Raw genomic sequence first — 24,418 nt, 5'->3', positions numbered from 1 at the left:
AACATTTTGGCACATACAGGTCCCTTTCCCTTCTTCAGTATCACTTTGGGATATAAGCCCAGTAGTAACACTGCTGGATCAAAGGGTATGCACAGTTTGATAACTTGGGGCATAATTCCGGATTGTTCTACAGAATGGTTGGATTCGTTCACAACTCCACCAACAATGCATCAGTGTCCCAGTTTTCCCGCATCCCCTCCAACATTCATCATTATTTTTTCCTGTCATCTTAGCCAATCTGACAGGTGTGTAGTGGTATCTCAGAGTTGACTTAATTTGCATTTCTCTGATCAATAATGATTTGGAACACAGTGAGTTCTGTCTTAACTAAGCAGAGATTGAAACTACACAGTTAACCAAGCACTGCCTCTGTAGGAGCCTTGTTCTGGGGCATACATATTTGGAAATGGTAATTAAAACAGTTGGAAATAATGAGATCATAAAAGGAGAGAATATATAGAGAAAGAGAAGATCCAAAGGAGAATTTCTGGGGATACTCATAATTAGAGAGTGTGACATGGATGATAAATTAGTCAAGAAGAAAGGCAAGAGCACATGATCTCTCAACCGGCCACAGAGCATTTGGTTTGGAGTCAGTGAGAACGCTTCCCCTCTCTCTCCATGTGTTTCTATATATTTATATGTTGACACAATGTTCCATAGACATAGGGGCAGCCTTTCCCCAGTAAGGGATAGCAATGAGGAGTTCAGAATGGAGTATAAAAATTAGTTTTTTTTTTTTTATCATCATTCAGATAGGAGAAGTCAGACTTCATATCTATGAGGAGAGTAGAATGTTCCACTTCCTGGCACTAATTGTTTATTCCCCTTCTTGGCAGGAATTGAAGTCTTCCTTTGAAAAGAGTGGGCAAAGGAGATTACAGAGATCTCTTTATAACCTTTGGTATAAATGGATAAAAAAGTAGATAAAAATCTGATTTAAATTCATGGTCAGAGAAAATGGATCCAGGGTGTGATTTTGTTTTCTGGCTGAGGCAACTAGGGTTAAGTGACTTGCCCAGGGTGGTACATCTAGGAAATAGGAAGTGTCTGAATCTGGCTTGGCACTCAGGTCCTCCAGACTCCAGGGCAGCTGCTCTTTACCATATATGTGGCAAAATATGAATTTTAAGCTGGGCCCATTGATGGATTTCTTTAGCCTGCTCCCTGATCTTCTTGATCTCTCAGTCCCATTGATAAGGTCTAGATTTAGGGAACCAAAATGAGATTAGGATTTCTGGTGGTCAGGGAGTTAAATGATGAGGTCTAGTTGTAATGCCAGAGAAACTGAGGCAGGAGAGAGATTAGAGAGTTTTTAATATTTTATTAATGGGAGAGTAAGATTGACTAGACAGGACTCTCGTCTCAAATTGTCCAGCCCTGATTGGGGGAATCTCTAACCTTTATATACCTTTTAGAGACAAAAAAGAGAAAAAAGAGGGGGAAAAGCCCAGCTGGAAAAGGCTATGATAAAGATGTCAGTGAAATATCTTGGAATACTTCAAGGGATGTTAAATTTCTCAAGGACAGAAGATAATCAGGGAGTCTACTCTCTTGTTTATCTTACTTGGGCTAACAATTTATATCCTTAGACTAATTGGTCCTCAGCCTTCATGGACCAGAGGGAGATTTACTGCTTAGAGGAGTAATTAGGAAGACTGAGACAAGGGAAACTTATACAAGGAAACTGAGTCAGGACAGTTAAAGAGAACTGTGGCATAACATTCCACACTCTCTTTCCTAAATATTCAAATCTTTGAAGCACCTTCCTCTTGATACCCAGGTGGTTTTAGCACCATAATTTTGACAGACTCCACCTGGGAACGGATAAGACGGACAAGATTAGAGAAGACGCAAGGACCTATGGCAAGGGCCAGGAGAAGGAGAATCAAGGGTCCCATGAGGGATGTAACAAGGGTTGTCAGCCACGGGGAAGAATTAAACAGTGACTGATACCAGTTCCTTCCTTGCCCCTGCTCCAGTCGTCTGGACTCAAGATTCTTACGAACCAGGGCCAGACTTTCCCTGATCACCCCAGAGTTATTAGCATAAAAACAGCATTCCTCATTCAGGGCAGCACACAGGCCTCCCTGTTGCAGAAATAGCAGGTCAAGTCCCCTTCGGTTTTGAAGTACCATCTCAGCCAGGGAGTCAACCTGGCTTTCCAGTTTTGAGATGGATGACTCGATCTGAGTCAGGTCTGTGGTCATTTGTGCACTTAACTCAGCATACCCAGAATCGCCCTTCAGGAGGGCTGCAGTGCTGAGGGCGGTAGTGCCTGCCAGCCCGAGCCCTACTATGAGGGGAAGGAACGGCAGAGCCCGTTTCTGTCTGGTAATCTCCAAGGGAGAGAAATGGGACTGGAAGAGGCCCCATCCCTCCCCTCCAGGAAGAACAGACAGGCTGGGAAACACTGCTATTAGGACACAGAATGAATCTGTCCTTCTGAGGAGGGTACTAGAGTAGGCACACCTGGTCAGTCCATCTCTACAGGCAAACCATGAACCTTCAGGGGCTTGATACCAGACTGCAACGTCTGATGAGGAAGCTGAGATGTTAATTAAGGAACTGGGGTTACAGAACTGGAGGAGAGGGTCAGAGGGATTCGTGGAGGCAGTCACCAGGCAGGTGCCTAGACCTTGGAGCTGCCCAAGGGTAATTTTAGGCTGTTCCCAGGAACAGGTAGACTGAGAAGTGGTTCCAGGAACTGAGTCTGTCAGGGCAATCCCAACAAAATAAGGGGGTTCAGAGTTAAAGCAGAGCCAGCAATCTCGGCCCAGCTGGGGGTTTGTGGAGTTCAAATAAGAGTGCACTACTGGTAACAGTTCAAGCATGGAGGGAGAAGCAGAAGATTCAGAGGGGCTATCAATTGGGATTAACGGGTCAGGAAGAATAGGGGGACTTTGGGTCATGACAAGGTCCTGCGGCACCAGGGATGATGGTGTTGGGATAGGATCAGCCAGGACTGGTGGTCTAGGTGGGACTAGTAAAGCAGTCAGAGGTCCCACAGGCTTGGAGGGGGGTGGATCTTTACACTGAACTATGAGGTGGTGGCTGAATTGAAGACTGCTACCTATCCGGGACCAAAGGGTGAAAGCTCGGGACTGTTTCCACTTCTGGTGGGACGGTTCCTGGATCGTTAGGATAATTCGGGGGGGATGCAGTGAGGTCTGGGTCTGCTGATCAAAGGTTTGGATAGTCAGCCTAAAGGAATCGTCAGGGAGGGAGCACCACCAAGCATCAGGGCACAATCGGGCTGGAGGGTCTATCAGGGCCCTAAAGTAGAAACAGGGAGCCAGGGAGGAATCTATTGTCATAGAGGGTTCTAAACCTGAGTAATAAGTGGCAGAAAGAGTGGGACCCCCCTCAAGATTCCTAAAGGTCATTGTCCATATGGTCTTTGGGGCATGTGGGTTTCCCAAAACCTTAAAAACCATAGGGAGAAGGAGAAAGATTAAGGAAAATCCCATAATGACAATACAGTAGGAGGAACGGGAAAGGGGAAAGGGGCCTTTAGGAGAGAATATGCAAACAGATTTGGGTAATCACGAATAGTAACAAAGTAAATACAAAAGATTGAATTTCCCAGGATTTTCCCACCCCAGTGTCTTTCAAGGGAAATCAAGGACCAGAGGAACGAATCAGTCTCAGTTTCAGGGGATCTTCACCGATCTCTGCTTTCCATTCAGTGGTGACGGCTGGTTTTACTCTGCTGTGATGAATCCAGGCAGGAATTGATTCAACTTTTACAGCAGTGGGTGTGGTGAGGATCACAGTGTATGGTCCTTTCCACCTGGGTTCCAGACCGGAGGTGGAAAATTTCTTTATCAATACTGCATCTCCAGGCTGGAATGGATGTACCGGGTCAGTGAGTGGGACAGGAAAGGCCTCACGGACGAGGTGTGAGATGTCTTTCTGAGTTTTCTGCAAGGCCTGTAAAAACTTGATAAGGGAAGAGTTAGAAATTTCAGCCATCAAGTCTTCCCTGACCAAGGGCAGAATTGGAGGGGGTCTCCCGAACAAAATTTCAAAGGGAGTTAACCCTAATTTGTTAGGAGTGCATCTACTCCTTAGTAATGCTAATGGCAGGAGTGAGACCCAGGAGTTCTGGGTCTCCAAGACAAGCTTTGAAAGGAACTCTTTAAGCGTTCTATTCATCCTTTCCACTTGTCCAGAGCTCTGCGGTCTGTATGCGCAGTGGAGTTTCCAATCAATGCCCAGAGCCTTGCTGATGCCTTGTGATATTTTGGCAACAAAAGCAGGCCCGTTATCAGACCCTATGGCTACTGGAAGACCAAAGCGGGGCATTAACTCATTTAGTATCTTTTTAACCACTGTGAGAGCTGTTTCATTTCTGGTGGGGAAAGCTTCTGTCCACCCTGAGAAAGTATCTACAAATACTAACAGGTATTTGTACCCAGCTGTTGATGGCTGTACCTCAGTATAATCTACCTCCCATCTCTCCCCGGGGATATGTCCCTTAAGCCTGATTCCCACACGAGCCTCTTTAATTCTTTTCATATTTACTCTAGCGCAAGTGTTGCATCTATGAATATAACTTCTGATCAATTGGCTAACATCCTTTATGTAATATCTGCTCAATAACTGATGCATTTTCTTTTCGCCCAAGTGAGTAAAATCATGCAAGTCCTTCACTAGCATTCTACTCAATGCTTGTGGAATAAAAATTTTGTCCTCTATATACCACCAAGGTCCCTCCCTTTTTCCTCCCCTTCGAGACGCGAAAGAATCTTCTGCAGAGGTGTAGACAGGTACGGGAGGAAGGGGAGCAATTGCCAAAGGCAGGGAGGAAGTGGGGGAGGAGGTGGCGGCTCGCCGAGCCGCTGCATCCGCAGCCCGATTTCCCACCGCTTCCATGGTCTCGCCAGATTGGTGAGCCGAACAGTGAATAATAGCAACAGAGAGGGGTAACCAGATAGAGTCCAGTAAGGAAAGTATCTCGGCCTTATTCCTAATTTCCCTCCCAGCGGATGTCAGCAGGCCCCTTTCTTTGTAAAGAGAGGCATGGACGTGCGCTGTTGCAAAGGCATAACGGCTGTCAGTGTAAATATTTGCTGATTTGCCCTTTGCAATGCACAGAGCTTGAATCAACCCTATAATCTCTGCTTTCTGGGCAGAAGATCCCGGGGGAAGGGAAGAAGACCACAGGGTAGAGAGAGAGGGATAGTCCACCACTGCTGCCCCAGAAACACGGGTGTTTCCCACAACAAAACTGCTCCCGTCTGTAAAAAGAATCAGGTCAGGGTTTTTCAGCGGGGTGTCAGAAAGGTCAGGCCTTGCTGACTGGGACTCCTCAAGGAGCTGGAAGCAGTCATGCAGAGGGGCCGGGTCAGAACCAGGATCTGGGAGCAAGGTGGCAGGGTTCAGGGCGGACGATTTGGAGAAAGTGAGGCGAGGATGATCGAGAAGCAGGGCCTGATAGTGGGTAATGCGAGCGTTAGAGAGCCATTTGTCAGGGGCAGATCTGAGCAGCGCCTCAACAGAGTGAGGGGCAGAGATAGAGAGAGACTGGCCCAAGGAGAGCTTGTCGGCTTCCTTTACCAGGAGAGCAGTCGCAGCTATGGCCCTAAGGCAGGGGGGCCACCCAGCAGCTACTGAGTCTAAGCGCTTAGAAAGATAAGCAACAGGGCGACGCCAAGGGCCAAGCGTTTGAGTTAGAACACCTTTTGCAACACCTCTAGCTTCCGCCACAAAAAGGTGAAAGGGCTTTGTGACATCGGGAAGAGCTAGGGCGGGAGCTTTAGTAAGGGCCGTCCTGAGATGATCAAAGGCAGATTGTTCAGCAGAGCCCCACACCAGGGGACCCTGTCCGGTTGTAGCAGAATAAAGGGGTTTTGCTATCTCAGCAAAAGAGGGAACCCACAATCTACAGTATCCAGCCGTTCCCAAGAATTCTCTGACCTGCTTTTTAGTAGTGGGGACCGGAATAGATAAGATAGCCTGAATACGTTCAGAAGACAGGGAACGGTGGCCAGATTTGAGAACATAGCCCAGATAAGACACTTCAGGGAGGCAAAGCTGAGCCTTTTTAGCAGAAACTCTGTAGCCTAGGGATTGAAGGAGCTGCAAAAGGGCACGAGTTGCCCGCAAGCAGAGGGACTCATCAGGGGCTGCAATGAGAAGATCATCTACATACTGGACCAGAGAGCAATAAGAATGCTCCTTACGAAACGGTTGGAGGTCCAGATGGAGAGCTTCTCCAAACAACGTAGGAGAGTTCTTAAAACCCTGTGGCAGCCTAGTCCAAGTAAGCTGCCCCGAAAATTCCCCTTGGGGATCTATCCACTGAAAAGCAAAGAGAGGCTGACTGACTGGCGCAAGGGGTATAGAAAAGAAGGCATCCTTTAGATCTAAAACAGTATATACAGTATGAGTAGGAGATAACAAGCTGAGTAGGGTATAGGGATTTGGAACAGTTGGGTGGATAGTTTCAACCCTTCTGTTAACTTCTCTAAGATCCTGAACAGGACGAAAGTCCGACGATCCAGGTTTTCTGACTGGAAGCAGAGGCGTGTTCCATGGAGACTGACAGGCTATTAAGATACCAGCTTCCCTTAATCGATTAATGTGAACAGAAATACCTAGAAGGGCTTCTCTTGACATAGGGTACTGCTTGATAGAAACAGGAGAGGCAGTGGCTAGAAGCTGCACAACCACTGGTGCATGATGAGCAGCCAGACCCGGAGGGTTATTCTCTGCCCACACCTGAGGAAAATCGGTTTGCAGCTGAGTGAGAAGGGGGGAGGGAGCAGGAGAGGGCGACGCAGGGGAAGCCACTAAGATATGTTCAAATTGGAGAGGTAGGGTAATAAGAAGACGCTTAGGACCTGGAGGATTTAAGGTTAGAGAAGCCTGGTCCTCAGAAAAGGAAATAGTTGCCTGAAGCTTTCGAAGCAAGTCCCTACCCAGAAGGGGATAAGGACAGTCTGGCATGACCAGAAATGAATGGGTGACTGTACCGTGCCCTAGATGGACTGTGCGTTCAGTAGTCCAGGGATAAGAAACAATTTTACCAGTAGCACCTTGTATAGAGGTAGATTTTGGAGATAATGGGCCCAAAGGTTTTGTTAAAGCAGAGTAGGTAGCTCCAGTATCTACCAAGAATTCAACAGGTTGACCCCCAATCCGTAAGCATACCCTAGGTTCTCCGGGGTCTAAAGAAAGAGAGAGAGAACCAGGGCTCCCTCAGTCTGTCCCCTCAAGAGCGAGGACATCCTTGGGACGATTCCGGATCGGGCATTCGTTCTTCCAATGCCCATGTTTCTTACAATAGGCACACTGATTTGAGCCCAACGGCTGCCGCCCACGAGGGCACTGGGAAGTACTCCTAGGGAAATTGTTTGCTTCTCTCATGGCCGCCACTACTGTCTTGGCGCATTCTTTACCTGCTGCCGTAGCTGGTGTGTCTCGGGTATTAAAGACCTTCAGAGCTATCTCGACTAGTTGAGATATATTCATACCCTCGAACCCTTCTTGCTTCTGTAATTTCCTACGTATATCTGGGGCAGACTGACTAACAAATGCAATATTCACAGATCTATAGTTCTCGGGAGCTTCTGGGTCAATAGTGCTATAGGTACGGTAAGCCTCATATAAGCGCTCCAGAAATGCTCCAGGGGATTCCTCTGCACCCTGAACAACCTCAGAAATCTTAGTCATATTGATAGGTTTCCTTGCCGCTGATTTAAGGCCTTGGAGAAGGTACCTATGATAAGCAGAAAGCGCAGTACGACCTTGCTGGGAATTAGGATCCCAGGAGGGCCGTTCGGAGGGAAAGCTAGCTTCTACCTGAGCGCGATGCTCCTCTACAGACCCTCCACCCGGTCCCAGGACAGCTTTCCTTGCTTCCCTTTTAATCTTATCTCTTTCCTCTGTAGTAAAGAGAGTAGTAAGGAGCTGCTGACAATCATCCCATGTGGGCTGGTGGGTATGGAAAACAGATTCAAGAAGGTTAATCAAGGCTTGTGGTTTTTCAGAAAAAGGGGGATTTTGAGCTTTCCAGTTATAAATATCATTTGTAGAGAAGGGGACATAAACTAAGAAAGGAACCCCTTCTGAACCCACCATTTCCCTCAGAGGCAGAATAGGTTTGGGGAAAATTGGGGCTTGCTGGACAGATCCTGAAGCATTATATGCAACTCCACCTCGAGTACAGGAAGGTGAGAGAGTTAGGGGAGCTGAAGGGCTAGCCGGAGTGGGAAACGGCACTGGAGGAAAGGAGGAGGGAGAAGGCAACGGAGCAGGAGTCAGCACCTCTGTGCTGGCTGTACCAAGCCCCTGTGTACTACTGGCTGGAGAGGGAAGAGAGGCGGGAGAAGACTGTGGAAGAGAGAGAGAAGGAGACAAAGGGCCAGGCGGCGAAAACCCAGGTTCAGGAAGGTTTTGTCCCTCAGCTGGCAATTCGGGCGGGGAGTTTCCAGGCAAAGGTGGATACAGACGTACACCCAGATATGGTGGGGGAGGGGGATTATCTAAGGGGTCTTCCAGAGGATCCTGTAGAATTTTTTTCTCTGGCGGTTTACAACCCTCCCTGTCTGTCCTCAGGGACTGCGTGACCAGAATGCGAATACCATTTGTCATGGTCGCAGCCCTCAGCCAGGAAGGGGGGTAAGAGACAATCTGTAGCCAAACATCAATATAGGGGTATTGATCTGGATGGCCAGGTTCACCAGTAACTACCCGGTGCACCGCCAATGCTATTTCCCTGTCATACGTGCCTTCTGGAGGCCATCCTACCCCAAAGGAAGGCCATTCCTTCTGGCAAAACAGTTTTAGTTTATTCTTTTTCCACGATATTCCATAATCATGATGTTTAAATGTCTCAGAAAAGTGACTAAGAAGACATTCAAGTGGAGTCATTGTTTTTGAAGCAGAGTTTCCCATGGCTGAGTTAACAGATAATCTTATGCCACCAAGGGAGAACGCCTATCTTTAAACACTACTTCTTTTCTCTTCTGAGAGAATTATCCAATCTTTTTATCCCTTATATCCAATTACAAAGTTTCTTAAAACCTAAGTAACAAGCCAGGCAAACAAGACACACACAAAACACACAGACTTACACAGTTACAACATTAAACAAACATATAACAAGCCCAGAGGATATTTCCCAGCGTCCCAGAAAATATCCGTCTCAGAATTTTAAACCCGTCGGTATTTATTCTGAGACTACAGGTTGCTAGCAACAGACCAGACCAGAACCAGAACCAGATGGTACCCCAAAGGGTACCCAGACAGACTTACTCTCCCAAATGCCGAATCGATTCCGTTGTCCACTGTAGGCCGGACTGAGACTGAAGAACTACTTCCTTTTCTATCCAGAGTGCTGATCTTTCCCAAGGGACAGACCCAGGTCCTGAGCCCAGGCCTAGGTGGAGACGGAGAGGTCTCCAATCTCTAATCCAGTTCTCAGTTTCTATTATCTCGGGGGAACCTCCAAAATGTAATGCCAGAGAAACTGAGGCAGGAGAGAGATTAGAGAGTTTTTAATATTTTATTAATGGGAGAGTAAGATTGACTAGACAGGACTCTCGTCTCAAATTGTCCAGCCCTGATTGGGGGAATCTCTAACCTTTATATACCTTTTAGAGACAAAAAAGAGAAAAAAGAGGGGGAAAAGCCCAGCTGGAAAAGGCTATGATAAAGATGTCAGTGAAATATCTTGGAATACTTCAAGGGATGTTAAATTTCTCAAGGACAGAAGATAATCAGGGAGTCTACTCTCTTGTTTATCTTACTTGGGCTAACAATTTATATCCTTAGACTAATTGGTCCTCAGCCTTCATGGACCAGAGGGAGATTTACTGCTTAGAGGAGTAATTAGGAAGACTGAGACAAGGGAAACTTATACAAGGAAACTGAGTCAGGACAGTTAAAGAGAACTGTGGCATAACATAGTGGCAGCTTCAGAGAGTTTGGCTTCCCTGCACCCCCTTGGGAATTGGCACAAAGGTAGGAAGGTTTGGGGACTCCTTTCTGGCGGTGCAGAGATTCTCCAAACGGATTTACAGACCCAAAAACCTAGATTGATAAAAGAAGTTTAAATATAGGGATTGGGAAGTAAGCTTAGAAATCCTGCCAGAGAGGCATAAAGTCTGGTTAAGGAAATAGGTGAGGGTAAAGAGAGGGTGACACTAGAGAAGAATATTCCATGGGCAGAGGTTCTTGGCATCCCAAGCATGGCATAGCATGGCATGTTTGGAAGCTCTGCAAAGAGAGGATTTTAGTTTGGCTCTTTTATAATAGGAGTTTTGGCTACAAGCTGAAGGAGGCTCATGGGTAGAAATCTACAAGCTGGGTTTCAGCTTGAGCTGAATTTGAATAGAATTCAATGAGTTTCAGGACTGAACCAAACCCCATCTAGATAATGAAACTGTCTTATTTGCTTTCCCTCAGTTGGGGTCCCTCACTGAGGCAGAGTTAAAGGAGATTTTCTCCTTCAAGGATTTTTAGAGTTTTGGAGTCCCTTCTTCACCAAGAGTCATTGACTTTTATGGAATATTGAGCCAGGGAGAAAAGATAGAAATCATTTCTAGCCAGAGGTTTCTAGTTTCACTTTGTTTCTTGTGCTGAGGGGAGTCAGATGGAATAGGAATGGGAGAGTGCCTCAGGCCCAGAGCATTGTGGGCTGACCCAGTCTGAGCCAGTGGTTCTTTCTTTGATGATTCTGCTCATGGCTGAAGAGGAACAAGAGTCCCCAGGGCACCGAGCTCTCAGACCGTGGCCTTTCCCCTGAGCCCCGAGTCCCTTTTATCTCATCAGCCCCAGAGACCCTGCCCCTGAGCAGGCCCCCCAGCAGCTGCTGCAGCAGAGGAAGGAGGGGAGGCAGCTGGGCCTCCCTGAGCAGCCAGCCCAGGCCTGGGGAGGTTTTTGTTCAGGGCTGTAACACTGTGGGAGGAGAATAATATCCTTGAACACAGTAATAGACTGCTGCATCTTCAGCCTCCACACTGCTGATTGTGAGGGTGAAATCCTTCCCAGAACCACTGCCACTGAAGCGGGCGGGGACTCCTGAGACCAGGTTGGAAGCCAGGTGAATGAGTAGCCGAGGAGACTGTCTGGGTCTATGTTGGAGCCAGTATATATAACTGTTTCCTTTATTGTTTGTGACACTCTGACTGGCCTTGCAGCTGATGGTGACTCTCTCTCCTGGGCTCACAGGCACCGAGGCTGGAAACTGGGTCACCACAATTTCTCCCCTGGAAACTAAGAGCAGAAATTAGTGATCAACCAACAAGAAATAAACAGAGCCGAGTTTCCTTTCATGCTGATTCTTGGCCCACAGACCCCCTGGCTCTGAACATCCCCCTGATCTCACAGAAATCCTTATTCCCCTTTGGACTGTACTGGCTCCTGTCCCCAGAGATTCTGAGCTTCCTTGAATTCTCTCATATTTTGTTGTCTCAAGTTCTCACCTGGGACCCAAAGCATCAGGAGCCCACATAGCAGCTGAGACAGAGACTCCATTTTGCAATGAGTCCTCCCTGTGGCTGCTCTGCCCCAGGCCCAGTTTATCTCCCTGTGTCTGCAGCCCCTCCCCTTGGGGATCTCTTTATGCAAAGCAGCTGGGAGGTGTGGGGGATCTGGGAGCAGAAGTGACTGACTCCAGCTCAGGGGAAGGCTCTGAGACCTTTATACTCTGAATATGTCCCTGATTCTTGGAGCCTTGTATGATATATGCTCCCACAAATCCTACTTATCCTTAGTTTATTTATTGTTTTGTTTGGTTTTAACCAGTTTTATTATTTCATTGGACTGCTAACAGTATGTAAAGAGTTCAGTTTGTGGCTAGGAACATTCACCTTCCTGAGATCAAATCTTGCCTTGGATACTAATTGTGTGAGTCTGGGCAAGTCACTTAACCTTGTTTGCCTCAGTTTCCTTATTTTTAAAATAACTTGGAAAAGGAAATAGCAAATCCCTCCAGTATCTTCTCAAAGAAACCTCAAATTGTGTTACAAAATGTCAAAAATCACTGAAACAAGAATAAAAGTAGTTCCAAAAGCCAGAGGGATGCAGAAGAGTCAATATTGTGAAGTAGTGAAGAGGTCACAGCCTGAAGGCATAAAACATAGGACAAATACTGATATCCTCCTCTTTATCCCATTCATGACCTGCTTTCCCACTGAGGATCCTTTGGGCACTTAGAATGGAGGCTCCTAAAATGGAAAGCAAGCCACCCTTTCATTCCTTGGCATGGTTTAGGGCAACCAGCTTTGTATCCCTTCCCTGAAGAGATGAATGGAATAATATGATATCATTAAAATTTTTTTTCTTAATTTTAAAAAATTTTTTATTTATTTTAAGTTTAAAAACTAATTCTTTATAATAAATCCTCCACATTGTGTTCAGAGCTATCCATGTTTGCTTTGCTTCCTTGTAGGTTTCTTTTGTTCTCTGCATGCACTTTTTATTTTTCCCCCATTCCTCCCAAGGACTAGATCCTTCTGTAAGTGCCCCCAGACAGTGGTATCTCTGCCTCTGCCCTCACCTCTGCTGCTTTCCCCTTGGGCGGGGCTGCCTCTCAGCAGCACAGCCGGCCCCATCTCCCTCATAAACAGAGGTTCCCTCAGCCTTCCCCGACCTCACACTCCCCACACTGTCTGGGAGATGAAGCTTCCTGGGGCTCAGCCAAGGCCACCTCCCTGCCCAGCTATCCCAGGGCTCACTGCTTGCTGTTTCAGCAGAGTTTGCCTGGAGCCGTTACCTTTCACCCTGACCAAACCTCCATGTGAGGTCCGCCCTTGGTATCTTCTCTGGTCATTCCAGGAGGACCAGCTCTGCCCCCACTTGTGTTCATTTTTTGTCACTTGACATTTTTCCTAAGGTGCCATTTTATCTTGTTTATAGGGGAAACCTGAAGAACTTGGAATTTTCTGAACTACTCTGCCATCTTCCCAGACTCCTCCTTGACATTTTTTTCAAATGCTTCAATGAAATGGAGGCAAATTCTATCCCAAGCATTGACTTCAATCAGAAAACTAGAAGCTCTTCCAGAGAAGAACTTGAATTAGTCTGTCATTCAGAGTCCTTCTCCTTGTGTGATAAAGAGGGAGAGATCAATTGACCTCCTATCACTTCCCTCAAGTCTCTTATTCCATCCTGATATTTGATCCTCTCTACAACTGTGCTGGGCAGGAGAAAACAAGGTGGGAGGAGAAGGGAAAGAGAAGACAGAGGTCATGGGGGAAGGGGAAGCTGGGGAGAAGTGAAAATATAGGAGGGAGCAACATTAAAGGGAGAGGATCTGGAAAGTCCCCTCTTGGAGCTGTGGCAGATGGGCTGGGAACTGAGAGAAGACTTCGGGTGAGGGATTCTGGACTAGAGTTTTGTTGTGGTTTTTTTTTTATCATTAATACTCAGTAAGACTTCCTGACTCTATTTGGAACTTCTAGGAAAGATCCTGGACTAGTTTGTCATTTGCTTCTCCTGCTTCTTTTACTGATAAAGAACTGAAGCAAACAGGGCTCTGGGCCTTGCTGTGGGTCCTGCAGCTGGTAAGTGTCTGAGGCCAGATCTGAGCTCTGGAAGAGGAAGGTTCCTGACCCCAGTCCTGGAATGAGAACTCGGGAAGAGGCTTCCCCTGGACTCCAGGCCCAGCTCTCTTATCTGCTACATCAAAAAGCTGCCCCAGGATTGGCTGGAAAGAAGTTATTTCACTTACCCAGAATCCTTTGACACCTATTGGTTTTAAGAAGCATTTAGAGCTGGAGAAAGGTGAAGATTTTTACATGAGCCCATTGCTTTCTTCTACTGCCCCTAGGCTGAGAAGGAAAAGCAGAGACATTTATTGTCTAACTGGACAAAAGAACACCAGCAGGCTTGGTCATAAAGCCCTGTTAAGAACAATCCTTTTTTTTTTTTTTTTTACCTAGGCAACCTTGCCTCACGTTTGCTAGTAAGTCTCCCCTCTGTATGTTTCTTTCATGTCCCTGGACTCCCCTTGCTCCTCTGTTCTGTGGGTAGAAACCAGCTGTTCATCGGCCCTCACTTAGGATCATGGTTCCCAGTCCCTCACCTCTTAGTTCTTATATATAATTATGGCTCCTGCCCACCTGTGTGCACTCGGTGTGAGGGGAGCCAGCTGGGCACGTGGCAGTGATGGCAGTTACACCCTTCCTGGAATGTCCCATATTTATCTTGATTTCCAAAGACCAGCTGATTGTCACATAATTAATCTATTAGCCAACTATGGGTATGGTACAGATTTTGTGCTTCCATGGAACTATCCTCAAACCACTATGTTGTGAGCTTTTTCTTATAGCCCGGTTAGCTTAGAGGCTTATCTCTCTGCTTGGTTCCAAGAGCTCTCTCCAAATGTCTTTAAATCCAAAGGTCTGGTCCTCCAGCCTCTGCCTCCAACCAACACAGAGATGGAATGTCTCTCTTGACTCCTTCTGGGGAGCCCAGCCACCAACTACAGTGGTGTGAGATGAAGATGAATCTGGTTGTCCACTGAACTCTCCACTCGTAGCTTTATCCTCTGAAAACCCTTCGTCTGCCACCAGAGTCGCTCCTCTCGAGTCCAGCTGAACTTTCTTCTGCGACCAGCCAGCCAAGAGGAAATAAAGTGTATTCTGGAATGGCTGTCTCACCTTATATGTGAACCTTCTGAGAGAATGGGATTATGGGTTTTCTCCCATAGTGCTCTCTGGCCCAAAGAGCTTTAAGGTGTGGTGTAGAAAGTGTACTTTTTGAAGCTAGCATACTTGTGGAGTCCAATGAGTAAAGGTGGGAACACAAGCCTTGTCTTGATTAGTTCTACTTAGTACCTTGTTTCAGGTTCTGGCCAAAACAACTTCTTGTAAGATTAGATCAACTCTAATTACTTAGCAGTTAGTAAGGATTCCAACATCTCCCCCTTTCTTTTGTTTTAAAACATAGGGGGTTTCTGAGGGGGTACACATAAATCCATCAATATGGGCCAGAACTTTGTAACAGATATACATGGTATACATAAATATAGAACTTCTAAATTTAGTTCTCTATACCATTAATTTTTTAATCTTTGATAAAGATGCACTGGCTCCAGCAGACAGGTTTTATAACCCACCAGAAGAGCAGTGTCCAGTGCGAGCAGCTCCACTATCTTTAGATAATCTCCAGGTGATGTGGAGAGACCCAGAAAGTGGTGAATGGAAGGGACCAGATAGGCTAACTGCTTGGGGGAGAGGATTTGCTTGCATCTCTACAGGTGGAGAAGGAATCAGATGGGTGCCTACGAGCCGCATTCGCCTTGTCCATCGCAGAAAGATGGAGCAGACCCTTGAAACAAAGGAGAAGACCCAAGAAATATCGGGTGGTTCTGTTGCTGATTGTGCTCACAAGAATTATTAGATTCCTGGCACATGAACTAATGGACAATGGAATCCTATTGGACTGTTTCTAGGACTTATGGACATGTGTAAATTTTCAGATTGATTCTTGTTATTTGTTACATTACTACTAGCCTGTGTTATATTGCTATGTGCTCATGTAAATTATGTATAATGCCTCCCCTCTGTAGGATACAAGCCCAACAAAATATTCAAAGTGGAGTTCATACTGCAATCACCTGTGACCTACTAACAGGTACAGGTCCTTATGCAGATGTCGCAGCACAAATTAGTTATTCTGTAGCAGCATATCAGCAAATTGCTGATAATGCTATCAAAGCGTGGGCTTCTCTCCACAATAAAGATGACAAGGGTGGGGCCTTCACAAAAATAACACAAGAGCCAAATGAACCCTTCGCTGACTTTGTGGGACGCTTGCAGACAGCTATCATAAGAACAAATGGAGAAAATGCAATAACAGACATCTTGATAAGGCAACTTGCTAAGGAAAATGCTAATGAGGTTTGCAGAAGAATTATACTAGGACTGCGCAAGGATGCTCCTTTAGAGGAACTCATAAGACGCTGTGCCACAGTGGGCACAGGTGCCTTTTATAGCCAGGCTATGATGCAGACTTCCCAAAATCCAAACATGAGAAGACAGAATCCCTCTTGGCAAGGGACTTCCAGAGAGACTCGTAGATGCTTTCAGTGTGGAAAAGTAGGACATCTGAAAGCTCAATGTTGGTATAGAGATAGAATGGGAAGACAAGGTGGGAGAACAAGACCCCAAATCCCATGTCCAAAATGCAACAGAGGCTTCCATTGGGCCTCAGAATGCAGACAGATTCAGGGAAACGGGATGAGGGGCCCAGCCCCAGGGCCCAAGGCAAAAAACACTTGGGGCATGATGGCAGCCAATGGTGCACCCAGAGAGTGCCTAGAAGTCCAGTACCCAGACATGACCAATCAGCCAGAAAGCCATATGATGGGAGAAGGGGATTACACAGTCAACCAGCCAGGAAGCAACCTGATGGCAGAAGGGAATTACAATTGGGGAGAATAGAGCTGTATGCAGCTGGGACAACTGAGATACCCCCTGGAGAGGTGAAATCTGTTCCTCTCCAGCCTATGGATCCCTTACCTCCAGGCACAGTAGGCTTGACCATTTCACCTCCTTGTATGTACAAAACAGTGTCTATCCACACACTGATGTGGGAAACTGGGGAATGTGTAGATAATATCCCAGTCACTAATACAGGTAGACAATGTGTGACTTATCACCCAGGAGACGTAGTAGCATCAGGTTTACTCATACAGAATCCTAATAAGCAGCCTCGTGATAGTCACCCAGGTTCTGACTCCAGACCACAAAAACCAGAAATATACTGGACAGCAGCAGTAACGGCTGACCGACCTATGCTCACTATCTATATAAATGGCCTACCATTGGAAGGATTGGTAGACACAGGTGCGGATCGTACAGTTATTAGAGGTGCCAGTTGGCCCAGTCACTGGCCAAAGATTAAAGCAGATACCTATATGTCTGGAGTAGGAGGATCAATAGCAGCTGAAGTTAGTGCTGCCCCTATGAGATGGACTTTTGAAGGCAAAACAGGAGTTTTTACTCCTTTTATAGTTGAAAAAATCCCCATCAATCTGTGGGGAAGAGACGTTTTACAACAATTGTGGTTAAAAATGAGTACTTCGGTTTTTTAAGCAGGGCTGCTGTTGAAGGCCTGCCAACACTTTCACCTATTCCTATCCAATGGAAAACTGATACACCAGTGTGGATAGAACAGTGGCCCTTAAGTAGCGATAAAATTCAGGCCTTATTAGATATAGTACAGGAGCAGATTGAACAAGGGCATTTACAACCTTCTCTAAGTCCTTGGAATTCACCAGTGTTCGTTGTAAAAAAGAAATCGGGAAAATGGAGGATGCTCACTGATTTAAGAAAAGTGAACGAACAGATGGAAACTATGGGAACTCTTCAGCCTGGACTTCCATCTCCTACTCAGCTTCCTAGAGAATGGCCTCTTTGGGTTATAGACATCAAGGATTGTTTCTATTCCATTCCTCTGGATAAGGAGGATATGAAGAGATTTGCCTTTTCGGTGCCCAGTGTCAATTTAGCTGAGCCTTATAAAAGATATGAATGGACGGTTTTGCCACAGGGAATGAAGAACAGCCCCACGTTGGGCGCCAAAATGTTGTGAGCTTTTTCTTATAGCCCGGTTAGCTTAGAGGCTTATCTCTCTGCTTGGTTCCAAGAGCTCTCTCCAAATGTCTTTAAATCCAAAGGTCTGGTCCTTCAGCCTCTGCCTCCAACCAACACAGAGATGGAATGTCTCTCTTGACTCCTTCTGGGGAGCCCAGCCACCAACTACAGTGGTGTGAGATGAAGATGAATCTGGTTGTCCACTGAACTCTCCACTCGTAGCTTTATCCTCTGAAAACCCTTCGTCTGCCACCAGAGTCGCTCCTCTCGAGTCCAGCTGAACTTTCTTCTGCGACCAGCCAGCCAAGAGGAAATAAAGTGTATTCTGGAATGGCTGTCTCACCTTATATGTGAACCTTCTGAGAGAATGGGATTATGGGTTTTCTCCCATAGTGCTCTCTGGCCCAAAGAGCTTTAAGGTGTGGTGTAGAAAGTGTACTTTTTGAAGCTAGCATACTTGTGGAGTCCAATGAGTAAAGGTGGGAACACAAGCCTTGTCTTGATTAGTTCTACTTAGTACCTTGTTTCAGGTTCTGGCCAAAACAACTTCTTGTAAGATTAGATCAACTCTAATTACTTAGCAGTTAGTAAGGATTCCAACACCACTAAACACAAAGCTTGTGAGAATCCATGTGCAGGATTCCTTCTGGCTCCAGTGACCATCCCTCCCCCCTAGAAGGTGCTCTGCCACAACTGTGCAATCTACACTTTTCTTAGGTTTCCAAGTTGAGATTTAAAGGTGTTACTTGAGTCTCACTCAAAATTGTCCAAAAAATGCAAAATCTTATGCATCTAATTTTAATTCACCACCTCCCTATGACTTGCACATTTTACTTTATAATGGGCATGTCACACATTTAAGTACAGAAAAATAACTGCAACAGATTTAAAAACGAAATTGTAAAGACTCTTCCAATGAGCACGTGTTGGTGAAAGTGCTGTATGTGATCAAGCTCTGTTTTCCCTTTCTCTCTTCCATCCCTCCACTCCCATAAGCACATCTATCATAGGGGAAATATAACCCGAAGGGTTCCTCAGGGGAAGAGGGGAAATAAAGGCAGAAACAAGGATGTGCATTGAGATGTTGAGACAGCTTTGGAGATAGTATCGAAGGCAATCTGGGAAAGGCTGGGCTCTCATCACAAGTATCTTAAAGATGCTAATCAAGGCAGTCTGGGAACATTATAGTTGCCTTAAAAATGATAATAAAGAGAGTCTGGGAAACTAAGTTTCCAAGATGAACATTTTAGCATTTCCTGGAAACGGGAGGGAAAAAGCTGTGTTTAGCATTCATGCAAAGGTTATACACAGTTGTACAGCCCTTTGGGCATAGTTCTTAATTGCTCTCCAGAAGAGTTGGATAAGTTCACAACTCCAGCAATGGTGCATTAGTGTCCCCTGAAGCCCAGGGAGGGATGATAAGAGAGGGAATGGGCTGCTTATGAAAGCTACGGTAGAGGGATAAACCTCATTCTCTGGTAAGGGGAATGGATTTGAGATATTCCTCTTTGTGTTTCTCTCTCTCTATCTGTATGTTTCTGTCTCTGTCTCTGTCTCTGTCTCTGTCTCTGTCTCTCTATCTCTGTCTTTCTCTCTCTGTATATATTTATATGTTGACATGCAGAGTGTTCCACAGCCTTTTCCCACTGAGGGATAGCAATGAGGACTTCAGATGGAGGTGAGAGAAATGAGGGCTTAGAGATCCCCTGGCCAGTGGCAAGCTCTGCAAAAGAATGTGCAAACCTGAATGAATACAGGGCAGGTTTGCAGCAAAAAATGAGTTTATTACACTGAGAAAACAGCTTTCTCAGCAGGCGACATCCTGTCAGCACTTTTTGCTAAGGTTTGGGCGCACAGCCTTTGAGTGTATTGGGGCTTTCTGGCCTGGACCTGGGAACTTTCAATCAGAAGTCATAATTATGCCTCAGGCCAAGATCTCCAACGGAATTATAGGTAGAGATTCTATGGGAGTTTCCCGTCAAAAGAGGAGGGTGGGGCCCTTCCCAAAAGCCAGGAGGGGTTGAGACTCCAAACATCACAGTTTACATCATTCCCCCCTCAAGCAGTCACCCCAAATTCATTTGGAGCCAAGAGGCAAATGTCTCATCTGCTGGAGCTGCTTCAAGCTGACAAGGGCCCTCGAGCTGTCCCGATGCTCCCTGGGGGCTCAGGCCGGGAGGGGAAGTGCGAGATCTGACCATGGCAGCAGCAACATCTGGGGGATGATGAGAGTCCAAGTCACTTGTCCCAGGATCTTCAGACTGAGTGAGTCACTGGAAGTTTGTAGCTCAGAGCAGGGAGGAACCAAATCTCACAAGCAGGTCAGAAGTGGGGCCATCCAGGGGGAGACGGTGACATTGGGGAATGGGGGCTCTGCAAAAAGTGCATCAGGTCCCATCTGTGGGCTGCCCTGAGGATGCTGAAGGCCCACCCGACACTCCTGAACGCCCCCACTGCCCACGGAGCCCCAGCTGGAAGGCTGAGAAGGAGGTAACTGCTGGCAGGGCCCAGAATGATAAAGTCAGAGAGAAAATGCTGGGAGCAAAGTTCTCATCCTTGGGGTGGAAAATGGCCAAAAGAAGAAGACCAGAGAGAGAGGAAGGAAGGAAGGAGACCACGGTGAGAGAAAGAAGGACACACAGAGTTTCCCCTTCTCTCTCCAGGGGGGCTTCAGGGGCCTGTGGAAGAGCAACTTCAGGTCCTCTGTGGGTTCTCAGGAACAGTCTGAAGTACCTGAGGGAAAAGCTGCTCTATGGCGGCTCTGCCAGGAGCTGGGCAGGGGAGGAGAGCCGGGATCTCTCAGCAAGCACCTTGGGGCCTCCTGGGCCTTCTGAGTCCTGCAGGGAACAGCTTCCACCCAGTTAGTGAGGGGGTCAGTGAAGACCAGGAGCAGCCTGAAACCTCCACAAGGGGGCGTGTGTGTCCGGTCCCTTTGCCAACCTCCCCTGGGCATGTGCCCCTTGTCTGTGGGAGCTTCAGGGGAGGGGGAGGGTCAGCAGCTCCCTCAGGAGTCCCTCGGGCACAGACTGGGCGGGCCTGGCAGACCTTCCAGATGGTTCCCCCCAGCCTGGGACAGTGAGAACGTGTTTCCCAGGGACTGAGAGCGTTTCTCCCCAGGTGTGCAGCCTGAGGGAGACCAAAGGTCCGTTTCCAGGACTTGCCTCTGGGACTAAGAGGAGGCTCGAGGGGGTTTGAAACCAGCCACGAGGAGAAAGGAGGCTCCCGGTTCCTCTGCAGGGCTTGTCCCTGTGAGCTCCGTGAAGGGGCCTAAGAATCAGGGAGCCGGGGATTAAAGGAGCCTCAGTCAGGGGGGAGGGGGCAGGAGCTGCAGCAGCTGAGCCTGCAAACCTGTTCCCCGTGGCCGGGGGCGAGTCTCCCTTCCCGTGTCCTTCCCAAATATGGCGGAAACCTCTGGGCTCGTGGGCCGGTGTAGCAGCTGTAGGATTTCTCCTGCAGCTTTAATGGGAGACTCTTTGCTGCCAAAAGTCCCCTTTCTGCCCATTCAGCGCCAGGAGCACGAGAAACATGAAAAGCCCATTTGGAGTCAGGGCAGATGTTCCCCCTCATTCCCTGCCCCGGCTCCAAAGCTCTGCTCAGGGCAGGGAGTTCTGGGCAGGAGTCCCAGGGGCAGCGGCTCAGCTTCCAGGGAGCCATGGTGGGGGATCCTGCCTCTAGGAAAGCCCTGGGGCCCTTTGGCTTCCAGAATACTCCGGTGCCCGAGGGAAAGTTCTGAGGCTTCTTCAGATAAAAGGGCTGTAGCAGCCACTGCTCTGAGGCAGGAGAGCCAGCAACTGGGGGGACCAGCTCCAAGGGCCTGAGTTAGAGCCCCAGCCCTGGCCCCACCTTTCATCTCCATACAGAGAGATGGGCTGTTCTCCATTAGGGAGAGCCAGGGCAGGGGTAGAAGTCTGTTTGGCTTCTGGGGTAATATTGGGGGGTTTATGGCTGCATCTGGGAAAGCCTCTTGGGTGGGGCTGCAGATCAACAGGCTCCAAATCCCTTAAAGTTGTAGCCAGTGCTACAAGTTTGTGCTTAAGAAACTTCGCAATCGGGAAGAAGGCTGAGATGATTCACGCAGGGATTCTGGAAGGAAATCTAGAGGAAAGAGGAATCTAGATTTCAGAGGGAACATGGGAGGGCCTTGAAAGCAGCACAAAAAGAAAAAATCTGAAGGTCTGAGAAGAGAAAATTAGGTCCCCAATTTCATTATGAAATCATGTCTCTATAAGAGCAGTACAGGAGAGAATGATAAGAAATGAGTGTTTAACAGGTCACCAAACTGACAGGGCAGAGGGGAGGTCCCAGAACAGTTCTTAAATTTCCCTTCAGTCCCCATGCTTTTATAGGGCAGGAGAAGTAAGGTCAGAGCACCAGAGAGAAAAGGAAAAAGATCCCTCAGCAAAAAGACATTCAGAGGCCTTACAGGCCACACCGGGGGATAGCCAGGGCTGTGCTGTCATGGTGGATTGAGGAGAAGCTTCACTAAGTCCCAAACTCCTGCTGGAGGGCGGGGCACTGGGGGCAGCTGCTCCCCTGCAGGCAGTCCCTCCTCCAGTGCCCCTCCTGGTCACACTCAGGGCAAGGACAGGGGGTTTCCTTGGCCCTCTGGCCCTGCCCATGACACCTGAAGCACCAACCCCTGGGTTTCCCAGAAATGTCAGCAGCCACGAGCAGGCACTGTTCCCCATGTCTCCCTGTAAGGCTGCTGTCCCACGCTGCAGTTTGATCCCTCTCATTAAAGACTCTCACAGCTGTTTCCAGCAGAGAGGTGGGAGTTTGGGCCCCAGAACTGGCTTCTGCAGCTTCCTCCTGTCTCTGGGGCAGATTGTTTAATAGTAACATCTCCCCAGGACAGATCAAGGAGGGCCTTGGCCTTGGAGCCCTCACAAAGCTGGGCGGGGACCTCGGAGCAATGGCCAAGTTTCTCCTTAGTCTGGGAGAGATTTTCATTGGAAGAGGCGGCTCTGCTCTGAGGGTCTCTCCCTGAGAGTCTGCAGCTTCTCCCAGGGGGCAGAGGTTAGAATCAGGATCCTGAGGAGGAGAAAAAGGCCCCGGAGTCTCAGGATCTGGTCCAGGGGAGGGGGACGGAGTTAAGGAGACATTGTCGGACACAAGGTCCTGTCTTTGGGAAGGAGGTGGTTCTGAAGGGATTCACAGGGATTTTGTGTCCTAGAGGAGTAGGAAGGAGGGAGTTATTTAAAAAGATCAATATCTAATTTGGATTTCCCTCCAGCAAGTCGAAGCACTTCCTGCAGTGCGGTTTTGATTTGAGGATTTTTTTTTTTTTTAGTTTTGAGATCTTTGGGGCTGAATTTATCTGTTTAAGAAACAACCTAAGGAAGAATGCTTAGGAATAGACACAGAGATGGTTGTCCCATTTTTTACCACAAGTCTCAGGTGGTCTGGATTCTATGGCGCCCCATCCTCCCATGCGTCCCTGTGGAGGGTATTTGGTCTCCCAGCTATAGAATAGACAACAGCAAGAGAAGGCTTACCTCGGCCAAAAATTTTGGGGATCCCTGTACGGCCACCAAACGTTGAGGGGTGAGAAATAAGGGTTGAGAGATCCCCTGGCCAGGTGGCAGCTTTGCAAAATAATTCACAGGCCTTGGAAAAGAATGAATACAGGCGAATTTGTGGCAAAAAAAAAAAAAGAAAAGAAAAGAAAACTTTCTCAGCAGGCTAAATCCTGTTAGGACTTTTTGCAGAGGGTTGGGCACACGGCCTTTGATTATATTGGAGTTTGGGGCCCAAAGTCATGGGGCCAATTTGCAGATGAATTTGAGGGACTAATTTTCAACTCAATAAAGTGTGGTGATTATGCCCAAGGTCAAGATCTCCAATTGAATTATGGGTGGAGATGCTATAGAAGTTTCCCCTATAAAGAGGAGAGTAGGGCCCCTCCCAAAAGGCAAGAGGATTTGAGATTCTAACCAAGGTTCACCCTTCCCCCAAGATCACAGTTTCCATCAATTGAATCATAAAAAATTAGTTTTATTAGATTAATATTATTAAGATGGGGGAGGTCGTTATGATTCTGAGCAGACTCCAAAACTATGAGGAGGGCAGAATGTTCGGCTTCTTGGCGCCCATCTCTTATTCCCCTTCTTTTTAGGAATTGAATTCTTCCTTTGAAAAGAGTGGACAGAGGTGACTCCAGAGAGATCTTTATAGTCCCCGGGCATGAATGAGTAAAATAAAAGTAGATAAAAATCTGATTTAAATTCATAGTCAGAGAAAATAGATCCAGAGTGTGATTTTTTTTCCTGAGGCAATTAGGCTTAACTTACCCAGGGTCTTACAACTAGAACATATTAAGTGTCTGAGTCTGGATTTGCACTCAAGTCCTCCTGACTCCAGGGCAGCTGCCCTGTGCCATCTGGCTGCTGGGAGAGTGTGAATTTTAATCTGGGCCCATGGATGGATTCCATTAGCCTGTTGCCTGATCTTCTTGTGCTCTTGGTCCCAAGAGTTCTTGACTGCTGAGGAATATTGAGCCAGGGAGAAAGGACAGAAAGAATCTCTGGCCATAAGGTTCTACTTTCTCTTTGTTTCTTGTGCCGAGGGGAGTCAGATGGAATAGGAATGGGAGAGTGCCTCAGGCCCAGGGGATTGTGGGGTAACCCAGTCTGAGCCAGTGCTTCTTTCTTTGATGATTCTGCTCATGGCTGAAGAGGAGCAAGAGTCCCCAGAGCCCCGAGCTCTCAGACCGTGGCCTTTCCCCTGAGCCCCGAGTCCCTTTTATCTCATCAGCCCCAGAGACCCTGCCCCTGAGCAGGCCCCCAGCAGCTGCTGCAGCAGAGGAAGGAGGGAAGCAGCTGGGCCTCCCTGAGCAGCCAGCCCAGGCCTGGGGAGGTTTTTGT

General features: G+C 47.4%; 1 protein-coding gene across 1 annotated transcript; it reads right to left on the bottom strand.

Annotated features, from left to right (window-relative positions):
- Positions 1–1,304: 1,304 nt before the first annotated feature.
- Positions 1,305–7,680, bottom strand: LOC127546399 (uncharacterized). The gene is given in 1 exon segment (XM_051973528.1): positions 1,305–7,680. A coding segment is annotated over 1 exon segment (4,059 nt). The 3' UTR covers positions 1,305–3,621.
- Positions 7,681–24,418: the final 16,738 nt, after the last annotated feature.

The sequence above is a fragment of the Antechinus flavipes genome, chromosome 2 (assembly GCF_016432865.1).
Source record: "Antechinus flavipes isolate AdamAnt ecotype Samford, QLD, Australia chromosome 2, AdamAnt_v2, whole genome shotgun sequence".
Lineage (NCBI taxonomy): Eukaryota > Metazoa > Chordata > Mammalia > Dasyuromorphia > Dasyuridae > Antechinus > Antechinus flavipes.
Note: the sequence above shows the minus strand (reverse complement) of the source record. Positions and strands in the feature narration are given on the sequence as shown.